Here is an 18403-nt window from a genome sequence, read left to right as displayed (position 1 = left end):
TCCTGGGCTTTTTCCAGGGAACTGCACATGGCATTAGAACAAGTGGAGTTCTTGCCGGCAGCCTGTGATAATCACTGTCCTTATCTCACAGAGATAAGCTTAAATTATACAAATGAAAAAAATACGTAAATACTCGTCTCATAAGACTTCACAGACTGTATATGGGACTTCTCCCACGACATTTAATTTGTTCTTTTTTTCCCCTCGTTTGTTTGTTGCTTTTTGTGAAAGAAAAAAACCCCAACAAAAATGTTAACCAACAACAAAAAAAAAAAAAAAAGGTTATTCTACAAACAGACATTACTGTTTTTTGTTTACTTCCAGGAAGGTGCTAAATCAAAATGAACTGAAAATATGTGACTGGAAGCAATGCATACACATTTCTGACATCTCAGAGAGGGCGTCCATGTACCCATGGAGGAGGAGGCATAGGGCTTCAGGTGTAAGGGAGCTAGATACAGGTCTGAGGGACATGGTGAAGGGGGAGGAGGTTTAGGGGCAGACTTCTCCCGACCTTGATGCCAGAAGTCTCCCAATGCACAATGCAGCGTGGGGTTGTAAACTCAGATTCTGTTCTTTTTCTTTCTTTCTTTCATTCATTCATTTCTTCCTCTTCCTCCTCCACGCAGATGCAATGTCCAATTTATCTACTTGTACAGAGCACTCTTTCTCCGCAAGTCTGCTTTCCGTTCCTCACCCCTGCACCCCACCTTAATGCTCCTGACTGTCCCTTCTAGCTCAGTGCAATTCCAACAGGCAGGTGTGGCAAGGGGAGTGAATCTTCTCGTTTCTGTGGTGTCCAAAAAGCACGGTTGGCAAAAACGTCAAGAGTTTGTCAGTGATAAAAAGAGCCATGGCTGTATGGTTGAGGTTGAGGTGGCGGGAGAGATTGATAATGGCTGTTTTGATAACCTTCCACAGAGTCTTCACTAGGAACACCAAGTCGACATGTACAACCATAACTACTGTAAAACTAAGAAACAGACCTTGAAGTGGAAATGGAGTTTGGACTATCCGAAGGTTCTACCGGCTAGGTTTTCTTTTTTCTCCCAAAGACAGGTTGAGAAATGCTTCAGAAGGCATCTGGCTATCTGACAGTTATTACACTAGTGCACATGCGCCTATGACCCACAGTGAAGACAAATCTTCCAGAGACTAGCGAGACGGACTTGACACAGAGAGTAGAGTTCATGCTGAGAGGAGCAGGCTCTGAACGGCGAGATCATGGTGGCCAAACTCACACACAGACCGACTGACAGAGAAAGAAAGAGAGAGAGAGAACGGTAGAGGTGAGGCCCACTGTACAATGGGCAAAGTTTGTAGTGGCAAAGGACTCCCAGTTAAAAGCCCTCCATGTCCAGATGAGAAGAGTTCTTCTTTGAGACTACAGTCCGTTTACCTTGGAGTATTCTTTGTTACAATAGTCTATTTACTTGTGTGACTGTGTATTTATTTGTATTTATGTGTGTGTGTGTGTGGTGTGTACGCGAGTGCCGCATCTGAGAAGCATAAAAAAAAAGGTGGCCCGGTCCAGTCGGACTCACATCCTTGCCTTGTCGTCTTTTGAGTCTCTGTTCAGTTTTGTGCTCATCAGCGCTGCCACCCTGTGGCTGGACTGGGAATACATCTTTAGCAGCTGCTATAGGATGAGAGAGAATTGACGGCGGCGGCAGCAGCACCCTTTCAATCTGAGAGTGGTGCTACTGTTGGAGAGGACGGATATGTAACAAAACCAAAGATAAAGAGAGAGAGAGAGAGAAAAAGAAAGGGGAGGGGGTGGGGCTGATAGAAGAGATGATGGTGCACAAAGACGGCAGCACTGGTTTTGGTTTTCTGGTTTTGGCTGTGGTCAGTTTTGGGAGGCTTGACATGCAGGAGCCTCAGGACGGCCACTAGCTCCCGTAGTGCATGGTGTTGCTAGGGATCGCCATGGGGGACGCCATGGAGATAGCCGGCCCGCCCATTGTGAACTGGTTGGTTACTGGATAGTAAGAGCTGCTGCTGCTGGGACCTTGCTGGCCAGTGGAGGCTCCTGGGGGGGAGAGAAGAGAGTGCAGGGCAAAACACAGAGGTCAGTCTATTATTGCGCCTTTTCTCCGCCGCCAATGAGTTACCCCACAGAATTACAAACTCTAACATGACTCTTAACTCTATGGGTAGCCCTCTCACTCTGTTAAAGGAGAGGTACTATGCACACAGTGTCCAGTGGCTTTATTTGCTTGGTTTAAAGTGGCATTATGCAGTAATTGTACTTCAGGATTAGGGCTAGGATAAGCAGTTTTACCTTAAAATAACAGCTTTAAACAAATTGGGGCGCTACAATGACTTTTAATATGGAGAATCGCCTCCGTGCCATTGCCATACCAGGGTCCGTATGCAAATGACTAGGTTATGTAGGTTTGCCTGAAGCCGCCCGGTTTTTACTGTCTGCCGAACTAGTAAGTAGCTTATTTGCCGTCTTGCTTTGTCTTGTGTTGCACTTGCTTGATGTTTGACTGTGTTAAGACAGTTGTTGACTAACTAGTTTGTCATAATGTCAAAGTCAGCATATTTCAAGAGATTTCGTTAGTTTTAGCCGCTAGCATATAGTTAGCGATTAGCAATTGATCCGTTATGCTACTTTAAAGGGGATTGCCATTAGTCAAGCCTCTAAAAGCAGACATACGTACCCTGAACTATTCCTGTGCTCATGATAGAGCCCATTCTGGAGTGTGTGTGGTTTACAATGCCGGTATTCACTAGAGAGGAGAGGAGGACACACACACACACACAAAACAAAGTTTATCAACAACAACAGAGCAGAACACAAAAATCACATCAAGCACCTAGACTAGATGGGTGTATAATAACACATTAGGTTTTGATTGCATCTGAAAAGTATGAACATTCATTAAATGCTGACTATTTAAATGGTTTACAATGTTTAACAGATCACAGAAAATGGAGTGTGTGAGTGAATAAGTGTGTGTGTACCGAGGGGGATGAGGTTGTTGTGAGACACTGTGGAACCACCACCGCCGATGACTGTGCTCAGGTCATAGGCTGCAGGCATCCCTGTGAGGAGGAGAGGGGAGGAGTGGAGAGGGGAGGGGAGGAGAGAGAAGAGGGGAGGAGAGAGGAGAGGAGAAGAGAAGAGAAGAGGGGGGAAGAGAAGAGGGAGAGGGGGAGGGCCAGGAGACACCATTAATAGGAGCCCACTACATACCATTCATAGTTCATTTGCAGGTGCCTATGTAATAAGGTTATTTAAAGCCAGATAAACCCCACATATTTCTTACCAAAGGACTTATTTACTTGTTTTGTGCAGTTGTCTTGGGTACAGATATTTCATGTATGACTGAGCCTCCAACCAAATAAACACACGCTCTAATTAGGTTTGGCACAGTTGCCACTGACGAGCTTTAAACGTCTAAGCCCAATTAACTTATATAATTACTGTTACAATGAATGCTGAAACACTTTGGTAGATTTGCCCCCATCCCTCACCTGGTGAAACACACTATAGAATGAAAGACATTTACTTTCTCCCACATAAGTAGGTGTAGTACTAATGGCTGGACTGTACCCAAGTGGAATTCATACGCTTGTCAGGGAGAAGAAAAAGCCATTCAGACTGAACACCCTTTTTTTATACTAAGGTCACGTGATGTGCCTTGGGCGCGTCAGACAGCCAGTAGATGGTGGAAAAGAAAGACGAGCACCATCAAGACACGGACCGCTGTCTGACTGCCCAGACCACATCAGAAGATGCTTTTGAGATGATCTCTTGCCAGATGTGAGAGGTGTGAGAGCCTCCACCGGATCAAGCCGCATGCATAATCCTTAATCCCCAAACAACTGCCAGTAACCCATGCATGGCCAACACACCATGCTATATCCTACAATATTGCACGTCAGCAAGAGCTGAACAGATTCAGATCCCCATTAAAACGTTGGTGGACCACGTTAACTAATCAATGTGCGTCGCTGTAGATAACTAATGATGGGCCGTGTATGCGTAACGACAGACTATCTGTAGTTGTCTAACTGCCGTTATTGAAGACAGGAGGCAGCTGATTTCTTTCTGGCCAAATGAAAGCTCAGTTATGCCTTCAAATTATGAGAAATCCTATATGGACATTCTCTGACTGAGGGATGCCTGAGGCTTAATGTGCGGAGGGAGGGCCTGTGTGAGAATAATAATCTGTGTGTTTGTGTGTACCGGACACAGCCATGCCCTGGCTCCCGCTGTAGGCACCCCCTGTATTCCACATGTTCTCAGAGGGGGAGGTGTAGTGGGAGCCCGGAGGGGGGGCTGGGGCGGTGCCTGTATACCTACGGTAAAAAAAACCACACACACACATAAGCCCGTAAGCCCACACGAATACACAGAAGTCCCGTTTTAGAAAAACACAAAACACACGCACGCACAAACACACGCACGCACAAACACACACCCACCCCCCCAAAAAAAAATCAAAAGACACACAAGCCCTCATTGTAACACACACACACACACACACACAGGCCCTCATTTTTCATCATCTGTTCTGCCCACCCTGGGGGGAGCATGGCACTGTGAACTCACTCACCGGAAAAAGGGGTTCTTCAGGTCCAGCAGGTTGCTGGACTTAGAGCCTGTCTGATCCACTTGTGCCACAATGCTGATGTCATAGCTCTGTCTGTGGGCACACCAGGGAGGAAACAGAAGTTGGCTGAACATATATATACAAGTACACTAATTAATCTGTGTGTGTGTGTGTGTGTGTGTGTGTGTGTGTGTGTGTGGTCTCCAATACCCTAGCCCTTCTGGCTGCACCTGGGCCACTCACCTCTTGTTTGCCAGGAGCACGGCAGTGCCCGACATGGTGTCTCCAGCTTTGGCGAAGAGGGGCGACTGCAGCAGGCAGCGCACCTGGTACCAGTGGGTGAGGGGCTCCGTGGGGGCCGTGGACAGCCACACCGTCGCCCTGAGGAGGGGATGGGGGCCACACAGTTATACTGAGGTCATTTTAAAAGACGCTTTTATAGACAATAACTTAGAAGTGAGGTACAGAACAAGCAAATAGCCAATGAAGGGAAAAAGCATTGGAAGCAAATACATTCAAATAAAGTGGACAAACTTCAAATGAATTCAAGTGCATAAGAAGCTGTGGGACAGTGGGCTCTTTAAGATGCTGCCTGGATACTAGGAGCGATGCTGCAGAGTGTATGGGGCGAGGTAGCTCGTTCAGCCACCGCAGCTTCACAGAGGCAAAGAGCTTCGCTTGCGACACTTTGTAGGTGTTGGACCAACTAGATGCCACCCGCTGGCATAACACAGTGGGCGAGATGGAGCAGGTCAAAGATGATGGACAGCACGCACGCGCACACAAAAAAAAGTTCAGGGATTGAGAGCTCAACATGCCCAAAGCATCCAGTGCTCCGACCTTGGCACCATCTAAACCAGCAATTGATGTTCCCTCAGTCAAAAAAAAAAAGCAAAGCTGTTCACCTTTTCTCTAAAAGGAGTACAGATGACATCCATCTCTCTCCGCCTCCCCTTCCTTAATGCTCTGTGCCCCTCAATCCTGAAGGACAGTTGGGTTTATGAGTCCCTGAGCGCCCTGCCTATGACATGCTCCACTGCTCTTTATTGACCCCACTCTCAGGTGGCAGCAGCAGCGACTCACTGTACAGACAGGCACTGTCTCAATGTCACCCAGGCAGAAGACTGGTGTGCCCTCTCTGGTCCACAGAGGGGGAGACAGAAAAAAAACCACAACACGTGTGGGGAGAGTGTTTCAACAAAAAAGTGCCCCAAATAATGCAACTTTCCAGGACAATCTGACACAGTTAAGAAGGATTATTCCCAACCTGGGTAACAGAGGCCAACTTCCACAGCAGAGAGAAGGACTACACAAGCAGCGGTTATGCTCACTGGCTGTGTGGGACACCTTGTGGAGGAGGGAGGGAGGGAGGGGGAGCTGAACTTACACAGATCCCATGAACGCCACGTCGAACCAGAAGGCCAGCCCGTGGACTAGCCCAGAGTGGAGCATGTGGAACTTGAAAGGGATCTCGATCCTGAAAAGAGGAGAGAAAATATTTCATTTCAACACTTTATTTACTATACCAGGACATGATAAAAAAAAAAAAACAATCAGCACCATAATGTTCTTGGCCAAAAAAACTGAATTCATATCTGAAGGAGACAGTTTGCTTAGACTAGTTTATGATGTCGTTTTTATAAAAGCTAAAGAATTTACAACACTTCATTATAACTATTTCTGAAGTCATAATGATAAGATAATGTTTTTTCTTTTATAACTAGTACATTCTAGGCATCTGGTTTCTTTGTTTCAAGTGATATTTGTGTATATTTGAATTCGAAAAAAGTGTGTGTATAAAAATCTGGCTGGCTTAACCTAAACCCACTAACACTAAAATGTTCAACTGAACTTTTAAATATCTAAAGCAGATGTAGGCACATACTTGTATAAATCTTCTTCTTTAGTCTCCAGGAAGTTAACGGTGTATTTTACAGACTTTGCCATTAGGATCCTGATGTCAAAGGTGTCCTGAGGTATACAGAGAAAGGTATAGAGAGAGAGAGGGAGAGGGAAAGGGAGAGAGAGCCATTAGTGTGAACATCTTCCTGTAAGACAGATAACTATGTCAGTCACGCCTTCATGCAACATCTTCATAGCTCACGGATAAAATCCTGTGGGCTCAGTTTCTGAACTGAATCTGAATGGTACTGTGTTGGACCTCCGGTCTGGAGAAGACCCACCGTCGGAGAGGGACTGTGCTCATACTCAAATAAGTCTGATGTGAGTCTGGAGAAGACCCACCATCGGAGAGGGACTATGCTCATACTCAAAGAAGTCTGATGTGAGTGGGCACTGCAGGCACTAAAACAGAGCCAGACCTCCGTTACAGTTTATCACTGTCCCAGCAGTGGAACACAGACAAGAGAGAAGCCCTGCTGCTGACTAGTGCTGGAGGGGTCAGGACACACACACACACACACACACACACACACACACACACACACACACACACACACACACACACACACACACACACAAGGTGTTAATGAATAGATCAGGCATAAATCCTGAGACAGTAGCCCAGTAACACGCCAACAGGGCTTTCTGATGACAAATTCCCTTTTCAAACCAGGCCACTCTCGCTCTCTCACACACACACACACACACGTACGTACGCATACATAGAGAGAAAGGAGAGAGAGAAAGGAGGAGAAATTGAGGCACTGCTGATACAAGTCGTCTCTTCTGTGGGGTGTGCTAAACGGGTCAAGACTGCACTGCTGGTGCTGACAGCACAAAACAATTTAAACAAGCCCAGAGTGCGCGCACACACACACACCTTACTTGACTTTCCCAAACATACACAAACATATTTGCCACTGCTAGGAAAACCAAGTACAGTTTATGACTTTATCAACACCAACTCACACACGCCTACACAGACTAAATTTACTTTTTCTCAACACCCACTTTCAACATGCTGACTGTTCCCTCCCTTCCCACACACACACACACACACACACACACACACACAAACACACCTACAGCCCCAATGTCCTCATGTGAACTCCCTCCCAGACACAAACCCCATATACTCAGTTCCCCTGACACCCAATCTCTGTAGCACGTCTGCTATGACGACCAAATGTACACACACCATTTTCTCACACACACACACTCACCCTAAGCCTGACTATGTTACATAGGGACAGAGAGAGAGAGAGAGAGATTCTTCCATTTCTTGTCCTTACCACAATGGGCTGGCGGAAATACTCATCCACGGCTGCCCCTCTGAGTGCAGAGAGATCCACCCCATGGAAGGACGGCTGGTACCTGACCATATGAAGAAAGGGATGAACCATTAGATGAACAGATCCATAATAAGAGAGAAGGGGGTCCGTGAGCAGCAAAAGGAACAAACACCAAGAGGATCTTTTCAGTTTTCCTCCAGTCTTGACTTTTTGCCTCTTTTATAGAATGAAAGAAGAGCCATCACTTCTCTTACGAAACCCTTAAGGCCAGCCTCTTCTTTCCCTTTACTTTCTCTTGTCCTTTCCTCCACGTCCTCACGACTGTTCGTCTCTCTATTTTTGTGTGTGTGTGTGTGTGTGTGTGTGTGTGTGTGTGTGTGTGTGTGTGTGTGCCTGTGCACTGAAGAGCAAGTCAGTGTGGATATAAGTGTCTGCTAAATGAGTAAATGGAAATAGATATTTCCAATAGAAATAAACGCACCCCTGTTTCTCCGCTTTCCCTTCCAGCCCCCCAGGGCCTCCCATCTCCCCCTGCGGAGCCCATCCATCCCCTAACACATGTGTGCTGCCAGGCCGGGGGCTCACCAGAAGTTGGCCTTGGTGAACTGCTCCATGTACAACTGCTCATCTGTGAAGGGCGCCAAGTGGACATCGCCGATGGTTGGAAACATTTTACCTTAACATGTGTAAGAAAAGAGGGAAAAACAAAAAGAAGACAAAGACGGGTGAATTTATGGACATAAAATAAAACTAGCTGTTATGGCGCAAGTCTACTCCAGCAGAAGTGAAACCAAATCCATGTTCGCAATTTATTCATGAAGCAGGAGCTTTTACCCAACGCCCCTTATAATACAGAGGCCCATTTATCACTATTTAGATCGAGAAGTAAACAGTTACGAAGGAGCAGAGAACACTACAGACCTCTAAAACCTTTGCACACGATGTAAAGACATCGTTTCAAACAGCGAGTGAGCTTCCGCGCTGCAAACCTAATATACTTTGGAGACGCAGACTTTTTGGAGCGTACTTAAGCCCTTCCTCTTACAGCTTCCATCACTCACTGACCTGCGTGATAACCATGGGTAGTCATTGCGAGAGTGATATCCATGGGTAGTCATTGCGAGAGTGATATCCATGGGTAGTCATTGACCTGAGTGATATCCATGGGTAGTCATTGACCTGAGTGATAACCATGGGTAGTCATTGACCTGAGTGATATCCACGGGTAGTCAGCATTGCTGCAGCAACTTCCTTTTTTTTCTCCAGTCAGCAAAACAAAAATGTCTCTTTCCTTTTTTTTTGTCTTCCCTTCTCCATGCTTGTGTTCTTCTCACTGCTGGCTTTGAGCTATGTTGTGACACCTTTGTTATAAGGTATGCATAGCAGCTTGGGGGACTAACCCTCTGTCATAGCCCACACCATCCAATGAGCTTCTCTCGCCACGGGTTCAGTGACTTACCGTTGTTTTTGAGGAACTTCTTGGCGTGCAGGTAGCTCTCCAGCATGCGTTCATTGAAGAGCATGTAGCCCATGGGCTCAGAGATGATCACATCCACCTGCTCCGGCAGCGTCACCTCCTCCACCTTCCCAGGGATCACGATCACCCGGTCATTCAGACGGTTACTGTTCACTAGCACCTGGGAGGGACAGTGACCAAGTCTCAGTAACTTACTGTTATGCACTACTTATTACTACTACTACTACTACTACTACTACTACTACTACTACTACTACTACTACTAAAGGAATGGTATGGTACATCATCAATTAAAAGGTACAATATGCAACCTTTAATGCTAGCAACCCAGATATTTTGCAATAACCTTAGACAAGACTGCAGAATCAAGACAATTGTAAAGACCATTGTAAATGGTCAGATTTACACATGGGTCACGCATTTCTTTTTTATTACACCTTTGATAACCCTGCTATGAAATCAACAATGGACTGCACTCTAAGCATGTGAGCATGCTTTGCAGACTCCAGTGCTGCCTTACCTCTGCATGCTGGGCCATGCTACTGGCCTCCACAGCGTACACCTTCCTTGCTCCAGCCTGAGCGGCAAAGAAGGAGAGGATCCCAGACCCACAGCCCACATCCAACACCACCTGACAGAAACAAACATGGGTGGTATATGATGGTAAATAAACACTATGACTTGTGTTTAGAAAGTTATCTGCCAATGAAAATTATGAACTAATTAAAATAATTAAACAAATGTAGGTCCCCATCATTGGAAGCCTTTAATTTGAGGTCTTCATTTAGACTGCCCTTAATTATTTAAACAACATGACATTGACAAATGTTCTTTCAAAGACGGGTTTTGTTGTTCCGTAGCACAAGCTTGGCAATTCTAAGGACAGGGCTTCATGGTTTCTGACAGGACAGGAACTGAAACAATGTAAGCTCTCACTGTACTGTGGCTAAAAATTATTTCCTAAATGACAGAAATGTAGGCCACTGTGCTAGTGATATGATCACAGAAAGTGTTTTTGTGTTTGTACTGTTTACCAACCACAACCCCTTCAAAAAGACACACATCATTTTTTCAGTTAAGCACTCAGCTAATAATATCACAGAGCTATTGTGTTAAAAAAATAATAAACAAAAGGCAATCAACAACAGAGCAGTGCCCTAGTAAGGACACATTTAAAATGAGAAACCCCATCACGTGACGCTGATAGCTGCCTATATGACAAAGAGCTGGAAAAAGTCAGGTACCTTGTCCTTGAAGTCTATGTGATTCTGGAGGATTGCCCGCTGGTAGGTTCCAGTTCTAACATAATCCTGCATCATGTTCTGCTGCTGGGAGAGGTAGCCATAGAACTGGAGAACAGGGAGAACAAGGAGAACCAGAGTCAGCGCCAGTGAGCACACTCAATTCCATATTCTTTACAACTTTCCGACAAAGGCATTTAAGACGTTAGAAGTCCATTACTGAGTTCACTGAACAAGAAAATGCTGCATCTTTGTGTGTGTGGGCATCACGGGACACTCACCTGGAAATACTGTACAGCAGAGGATTCCTCTGTCCTTTCGCTGAAGACAGACTGCTCTCCTCGGTGTCCACAGCAGTTCTTAAGGAGGTTGTAGAAGGAGGAGAACTCTGTAGACAGGGAGAGGGAAGAGAGAGGGCATTGGAAAACAACCCATTATATAATTTAGATCACGGAAGAAAGACAAACAGCTATCAGTTTGAAGCTTTCTCAAACACATCAGCAACTGTTCTTATGTCTTTGGACAAGCATATAACCCATCCTCCCTCATTTTCTTTATTAACCTTATCAGTTTTGACAAATGACGAAGTAATTCATATGAGATAAAAATTTTCCTCTAGGCATGACTGACTTGCATAGGGAGAAAGAGCTGCATAGTCCATCAGCACTGCTTTCATCAGAGAGTGCAACATCGGTCCGTTACAGACACACACACACTTACAAACACACACATACACACACACACACACACACACACACACACACACACACACTTCCCACACAGTCATCTGTCTGAATGAGCAGCGCTGGCCTGTCGTACCTGTTTGGGATGGAAACTGCAGCAGTACACTGTTGCACCCGAGGGTGACGATGAAGGACTGCTTGCCCACGCGGCTGCATTCTGTGTCCGGTGAGATGGAGCATTTGAACACGCAGGTCTCTTCTGCTGTGAAAAGTGGAGGAGAGGTGGACGTGTCAACGGGAACATTAAGGAAACAGTGGCGCAAACCAAACTGACCATGCGATGCTAACCCAACAATGGCAGAACGCTCTTTGAGGTTCTACACGGCACGCGGTCTGTACAGGACCCACAGGGACATATGAACCAACCCCCAGCCAGATGCCGTTCTCTGGTTTGTTTGACAGCACCATGTGCAGCCATGGCATCACCACCCCTCTTCTTCCAATACCCAGGCAGCTGCAAAGTCAGTGTCTATGCATGTGCACGAGACCAGTTGTCTCACATAAAGTAGAAAGATCATCACTTACAAATGGATTGTTCTGGGGTAAAGTTTAATAGCAGTCCACAAAGCAGTTTAGTAGGTGAGGGTTGGTAGGCTCTACATCCAAACAAGACTAGGTCAGATATCTGTAATTACTAACAGACCTGGTGTTACACATTGAAATGTAAGGAGGCAACCTATTCCTCCGGCTGGGACAAGCCTGCTTGTTTATGTAACAGAGTTTATGAGAAAATGAAAACGGGGGAAATTAAATGAAATATGAATGTGCAAGCTCCTCTCTACGGAATTCTGTCTGGGGCACTAAATGTCTAGCTTTGCGCTGTAAGAAGTGTAAAGTGTAAAGAGTGCATGTTTTAAAATATTTACAGTCATTGCTCTCTGGTGCTTGCTCTTAAAATCCATCCAAACCATAAAATATCTACTCAGAAGTGCTCAAGCCGAATGTGGAGTTCAACTGAAAAATCCACAAGGGGGAAGAAAGAAGCAAATAGCCTACCCTTTTATAATCTGAGTAGTCTAACTGCTCACGTTGAAAGGTACGGAGAACTTACCATACTAGCTACAACACTAAAATGTGTTAAATATTACTGTTGTCAGTAAAGTTGTGTACGTGGATTACTTTTAAGTTTCTATGATGGCAACATTGGTATCTCCGACTAGGCCAAGGCAACATGCAAGTGGTAATAAACAAACTTGATATTGCGACACACCACGCAATGACTACCTAGACCTCGTAATATGGGAGCGCCAGAACACAGGTCACAGTTGTTTGGCCTGAAGTAACATTGCAAACTGGTCAACCTACTGACTACTATAATTAAAGTTTGTGTATATTCCCGGACCCATCCTCGAGTAAGTAGTCAAGCTAACATTGCATTCTTCCGAGGAGCATCACTGCGCCATGCCATCCCAAACAAAAGCCGTGACCACGGCTGACGGACCGAGCAAGCTGAAGTGATGGGAGGCGGGCGTCCTGCCATTGTTCGCAGCAGAACAAAGATGAATACATAAGTAGCTAACGTTGGTAACATTAGCACACTGGCAACGTATTCACAACCTATTTAATTCTATGTTAGTCTAGAGAAATAGCACGGAGCAAGTTTTGCTGGCGGCTGCTGAAATGCATCCTCCACTAATGTACGCAATACCGATGATACAAATAACGTAACTAAGACGGCACAAAACTATTAGGCTAGTCATTGTTATCCAGGAGAAGGATAGAGGATAATGACTAAAATATGACACGTCTGTAGCCAGCTCTTCCTTCGGTTTAATGTTACACGTTAACGTCACCATCTAGAAACCAATGTTACAAGCCAAACAGAAAATGTAATGGCAAGCCTGAGCTACATTAGATTACTGTTGTAGCTACTGTTGCAAACTAGCAGGTCGCTAGCAGTCTGTCACAGAAAACAGTCTTAAGACAAGGCCCGAGCCTTAACATTAACCAAATTACTTAGATTACTTTGACCACTTTCTCCTGATCTGGAGGGAAACAAGTTAGCAAGAGAGCTAGTCCGCTAGCTAGCTAATGTTCTCCGAGTGCAGACAGCCCATAACCTGGTGTTGCATTCAAAGAAAGCATGGTCTATCGGTGAATATGGACAACCATCTGCGACTTTGTAGCTTTTAATTTCCTGCCAATACGAGCCTTTAAGCAACACGAAGCTGCCGAGGCATTTAGCAAATCACGTGAAGTCAAGAGCTAAGAAAATTTCAGAAAGGCGAAATCCTTGAACTAAGTGCTTCATTCGCGGCATTTGGTTTTGGGGAATGTGAGCTTCTTAGCGAACTCACACTACTATAGACAGGCACAGATGCAGCGTTGGTTACAATTACAGCGGAGTGATGAATAGTGTTAGTATAAAGCCTCCAGGCCTGTGAGGCTTTGTGCAAAGATTTTATTGCTTACTGTTGGAGAGGTTTATCAGGACCGCATCCTGGGTCGTTTTCACCTCCAGCCGTAGAGGTTGCTGCTCCGAATGCCGCTGTATGTCGCCGTTTGCGTCTCCGATTGAGAGGAGCCGCACGCCGGGGAATACGGACACCGCCATCTTCGATCTAGGGGAGAGACAGCTCGCAGCAGCGCACATCCAATCGCTCGAACCGCTCTTGGACGCATTCGCCCTACAGGAAAGGGAGGCCCAACTCTCTACCTCCCCTGTGCGGTTATATGATGGAACTGCAGTTGGTCTCACATCATCTTCCGTCTTCAGAATAAATCAAGTAATTGGCGTGAACTAATCTACCTTTTTGGGTAAAGAATGTTGGTCAAGGAGCTACATCCAGCTACAAACGATATGCGTGTTGTGGTGCATGACACTGAAACTTATGACCTTCTTAGTACAAGGCACAATTGCTGAATGACATTTATTGACACCACACTCAAGATAATGGAATATTCTTAGAACACCTCTGTACACAGCTGATATCTTTGTCAGTTAAAAATACAAGTGTAACCTACTTCATGCCTTTCTGTTTTACTGCTTCGCTGTAAATCACTGCAATAAGCACAGTGCCGGGTGCATTTCGTTCTTCCCAGTCACAAATGTCCTTTTTATTTTCCTATAGCCTACTGCAGTTTGATTTCATTTTGGTAATTAACTTCCCTTCAAAGTACATGGCACTCATGCTGGTTATTCATCCTAAAATGATGCTGTCAGATGGTCATAATATCTTCTAAATATAGACAACACAGGTACAAATTATGAGCTGATTATTGACATAAAGTGGCATACAGACAGATAATTAAAACAGGACTCATAGTCTGCTTTCACAATGATAAAATTATCAGACAGTAATGCATGATCTTTATCCTGCCAATGTGTGACACATTCACAAAATAGTCTCTTCCCTCTCAAACCTCAATTTGCATCAACATCTTTTCCTGATACTGGCAATGGACCCAACTAAATCTGTGGCCTTCTCATCAACCATTTCCTCTTTGCTTTGTAGCTGGGACACAGTCCTTCTCCCTTGACTATAGTCATGACCTCACTGCCTATGTCAGTAGCCATCTGTGGCGCTGTGAATCATATCATTGTTTTCTTAACACAATCACAACAAAATATTCTAAGCAGCTTCGTTGTATATGCAAGGCCTGGTACATAATTATCCAATGACGTAGATGTACCGTGACACAGAGATACAGGAGAAGATGAACGATTCTTTATTCTCAAATGTAGAGGCAAACTGCCACTATCTTTTAACACAATTACCACAATCTTTTTAGTAGATTTAGTCTTTTTCTTTTTTTTTTTTTACCGTAAGATATGTGAAATGACAGGGATAGCACAGAAGATATCAAATCACACCACCAGTATCAAGAGTCTTAGCGTGTATCGGAAAACAGCACACTTTTGCTAAGAGTATTCTCTGGGCAAACTTGCCTTTTAACTGCACTTGATGAAAATGCAGCAGGAGCCAAACTTTCACAACTCAAATCAAGTATCATGACAGTGTGATAAGTCAAATCACTGCAGCAAACCCCATTAAAATACAACACAAATACAACAAGACAAAAGCATAAAACTGGAACTTCATCATGACATAATAATAACATGGTCTTAACACAGATGGTACAGAGTGGAGTGACTACTAGTGTTGTCTTGAGATGAGCGACAATCCCCCCCATTATCACGATTTTCATGTGTCTTCCAAATCTTCCAGCATTGAGTGACGGGGTAAGGAGTGAGGTGTGGATGAGCAGAAGAGTAATCAGAAACATTTCAGCAAGCTTCACATCCCCAGGGTCACTGTACAAGAGATAAGTGTGGAATTCACAAAAGTGCATATGACAGCATATTCAAGTCAACTTATATATTCAATAAATATATTTATATATTTTTTACAGCAAAAGAAAGGAGGTAAATATAGTTTGTGTAATAGGGAGGAGGCAGATCATTCTTCAAAGATATACAACCATTGGATAGTATGTAGGCTATATTCACATAATTTTAGGCTTAAGTATGGTAAATCAATCGGAAGAGAAGCATCTCGAGATCTCCATCTCTTGTTTTAAGTATTCATTTTTAACATCCTGCATGTCTCGTAAATGCATGTTTTGTTTTCCATCTGAAACAAAATCAGATCAGACAATTGTTTCAGGATCCTAGCAAGGGGGTTGCTAAGCAACATGACGTCACCAACCAGTGCCCATCACACATTAGATCTCTGATAGAGCATGAGGAGTTTGTTCAGGGTAATTATGTCCTGTGCACTGTGATCAACAACTTCTGAGAAGGGTCGAAGCTCTTTGGACACTGGGAGTCAGGTCCAGTGATCCAAGGGTCTTGTTGATGGAAACTCCATTTCACATTGCACAACTTACCTCAGAACAGTGCACAAGACTTGGGAGGGCGAAACGGGTTGTCGCTGGATGGAACCCCCATTAGTAGAGGGTCTTTATGTGCATTTTGCAGGCAGAAAGTCTTCAGGTCAGCAGCAGCCTGTGATACCTACACAGTGACCATACGTGAAAGCCCATGGAGTTAACAAGCCTCATTACATCTTATCAAAATTCCGACTTTATCATATCAAAAGGATAGCACTAGAATTTAGGTTGAGATAACAAATTAGTGATTGATATTTGAGTCATCACATGAACTCCTAAAACAAGTCACATGATGGCCTATAGCACATTGATCCGACATAATACGACCTATTGTAGCATCTTTGAACACATTTACCATGTTTATTATTTATGCACAGAAAGGAAATATGAGAATTATTTTTAAATGAGGCCATGAAGCAGACATATGAAAACAAACAAAATTGACTGCACAGAACTGACAAAAAGTTCATCACTTCGGGTGGATTTAGGTCGTGCGACGGTCCACTAATCTGGACTATTTCAGAAAGACTACATCCAACAATTGCCCCACTGTCATGAGGCTACAATCAACAAAGAGCACCACTGTGTTGCCATGGGGAAACACCCAGATGTTCGACTTCATTTCCCAATCTAACCGGATACACCAGTCAAATATGCAAACATAATGTACGAATGTTTAACGAAAGTATTGCCCAAATTTAGGAAACTCTGGCAAGAAAAAAGTGCACTTGAGCGCACTTAAACGCGCGCTAAAGCGAACATTCCATTCCTGTCAAACCAGGCTGCTCTAATTCGCTCTCCAATGTACAGATGTTTGTAACTTCAAATTCTACTGACCACATGAGTTAAATCGGCACAGAAAACATGAGTTGCTTCAATAGTGACATTCTTTTTCAATAACGTTAACCTACAGGCTTCAACTAAAAATGAATAATGAATAATTTCTGATTTAAAAATCTTAAATCATTTTCATAGTGATTATACTGCAGTGAATTTTTCAAACAAGTATAGGCTACAGACGTTAACTAGGTTTACCTCGTTACATAGGCTACCAAAGGGCGATATCAAACAAGTCTGTTAACAGTCACTCCCGGAGCAGATAAAATACATTTTCAAAGTGTCTTACGTCTCTTTGAGCCTACCTTGATCCTGCGGACACTAGCCTCCAGCCGTAGTTGTTTGACGGCTTTTTGTGCTGTAACTAAATTGCTGTTCGCGCTGTTGTTTGACATGACGGCGTCGGCGTAGGAAAGTGGTCTGCAGATAGGCAGTCCTCACTCATTAGAATGCATTGAACTCACCGGCGCCCCCCTTTTGATTCAGATCTTTTTCTCACCGCTTTTTGACCAATAGTCGCTGAACCTCAACCTCTTTATGGAAAAGAGTAAGACCATAGCCACACTACAAGACATAGCCTTAAAAAGCCCTTTTCAATTTTTCAAACTATTCTAAAATACACGATACAGCCCATAGCCGTTTTCAAAAGACTGGGGGAAAAACAACAACAGAAAGAAACAACTAAACTAAGTGTGCATTTTAAGGCAATTCGATTGAGCTATATAGTCCTAAAATAAACTTAAGTAGTTTACCATGGAAAATGTAGACCTATCTTAATAAAAATGCCGGGGTAGTCCTATTTACAGTATACCTCTATTAAGTGTGGCCTAAAAGTCATGCTTTAATTTAACATGTAGGCTTAGGTTATTCAATCAAATTAAGTTAGGATAAAAATTACTTAGCCTAGGTTAATCATAGAATAAAACCTGAATGTATTTGCATTTTCAAAGCAGTGTACATGTAAACTACAAGCCTTAGCCTTGCATACAATTCCTATAATAGCCTACACTAGGCTACCCATTAGTGCACTTTTTATGAAGGTTAAAAGACATGCAAGGAGAAAAGAGCATGTCATCATTTACATTACCAATAGATTATTATATAGTGTCCTGTTTGTAATTTATACAAACACATTTGAAGAACGCGGATAAAATAAGACCTTTAATTGGGTCTAGATTAGCCTATGCTATAGGGTAATCTTGTAACGTGTCGTTATCACGGGTATTGACAACAAAAAGATATAGCCGAACAAAATGTTATCCATTTGTTAAACTGTAGCCCACCCCCCACCCATCTCAATCTGATCTGTAAAAATATCTCGTCTCCTAACTCGTGTGTTTGGTCATGTGAATCTACATTTTCCAACAGTTTCCAACAATTATTTAAAAAATGCAGTCACGAGTTTGACCTAATTTGCCCTCTCCTAATTGAATGGCCTCTGTTTTTTGAGTCTGCTTGAGTCTAAATGTTTTAGTAAAACCAAAACGCCTTTAATACCATTTAGTGGTGT

The 18403-nt window shown here is 43.8% G+C and overlaps 2 protein-coding genes across 2 annotated transcripts; both read right to left on the bottom strand.

Moving 5' to 3' along the window:
- Positions 1-153: 153 nt before the first annotated feature.
- carm1 (coactivator-associated arginine methyltransferase 1) lies at positions 154-13855 on the bottom strand. The gene is made up of 16 exons (XM_012825934.3): positions 13636-13855; positions 11300-11425; positions 10762-10868; positions 10484-10588; positions 9760-9870; positions 9222-9399; positions 8348-8438; positions 7763-7844; positions 6454-6539; positions 5956-6045; positions 4812-4949; positions 4572-4661; positions 4202-4314; positions 2974-3054; positions 2670-2738; positions 154-2032 (listed from the first exon to the last, which is right to left on the bottom strand). The coding sequence occupies exons 1-16, from the start codon at positions 13814-13816 to the stop codon at positions 1893-1895; spliced, it is 1788 nt and encodes a 595-aa protein (XP_012681388.1). The 5' UTR covers positions 13817-13855; the 3' UTR covers positions 154-1892.
- A 1021-nt stretch (positions 13856-14876) lies between these two features.
- On the bottom strand, positions 14877-17438 carry si:dkey-204f11.64 (uncharacterized protein LOC100537752 homolog). Its single transcript, XM_012825746.3, has 3 exons — positions 17199-17438; positions 16054-16180; positions 14877-15478 (listed from the first exon to the last, which is right to left on the bottom strand). Exons 1-2 carry the CDS (start codon positions 17286-17288, stop codon positions 16055-16057), a joined length of 216 nt encoding a protein of 71 aa, XP_012681200.1. The 5' UTR covers positions 17289-17438; the 3' UTR covers positions 14877-15478; position 16054.
- Positions 17439-18403: the final 965 nt, after the last annotated feature.

Source organism: Clupea harengus, chromosome 1 (assembly GCF_900700415.2).
Source record: "Clupea harengus chromosome 1, Ch_v2.0.2, whole genome shotgun sequence".
Classification (NCBI taxonomy): Eukaryota; Metazoa; Chordata; class Actinopteri; order Clupeiformes; family Clupeidae; genus Clupea; species Clupea harengus.
Note: the sequence above shows the minus strand (reverse complement) of the source record. Positions and strands in the feature narration are given on the sequence as shown.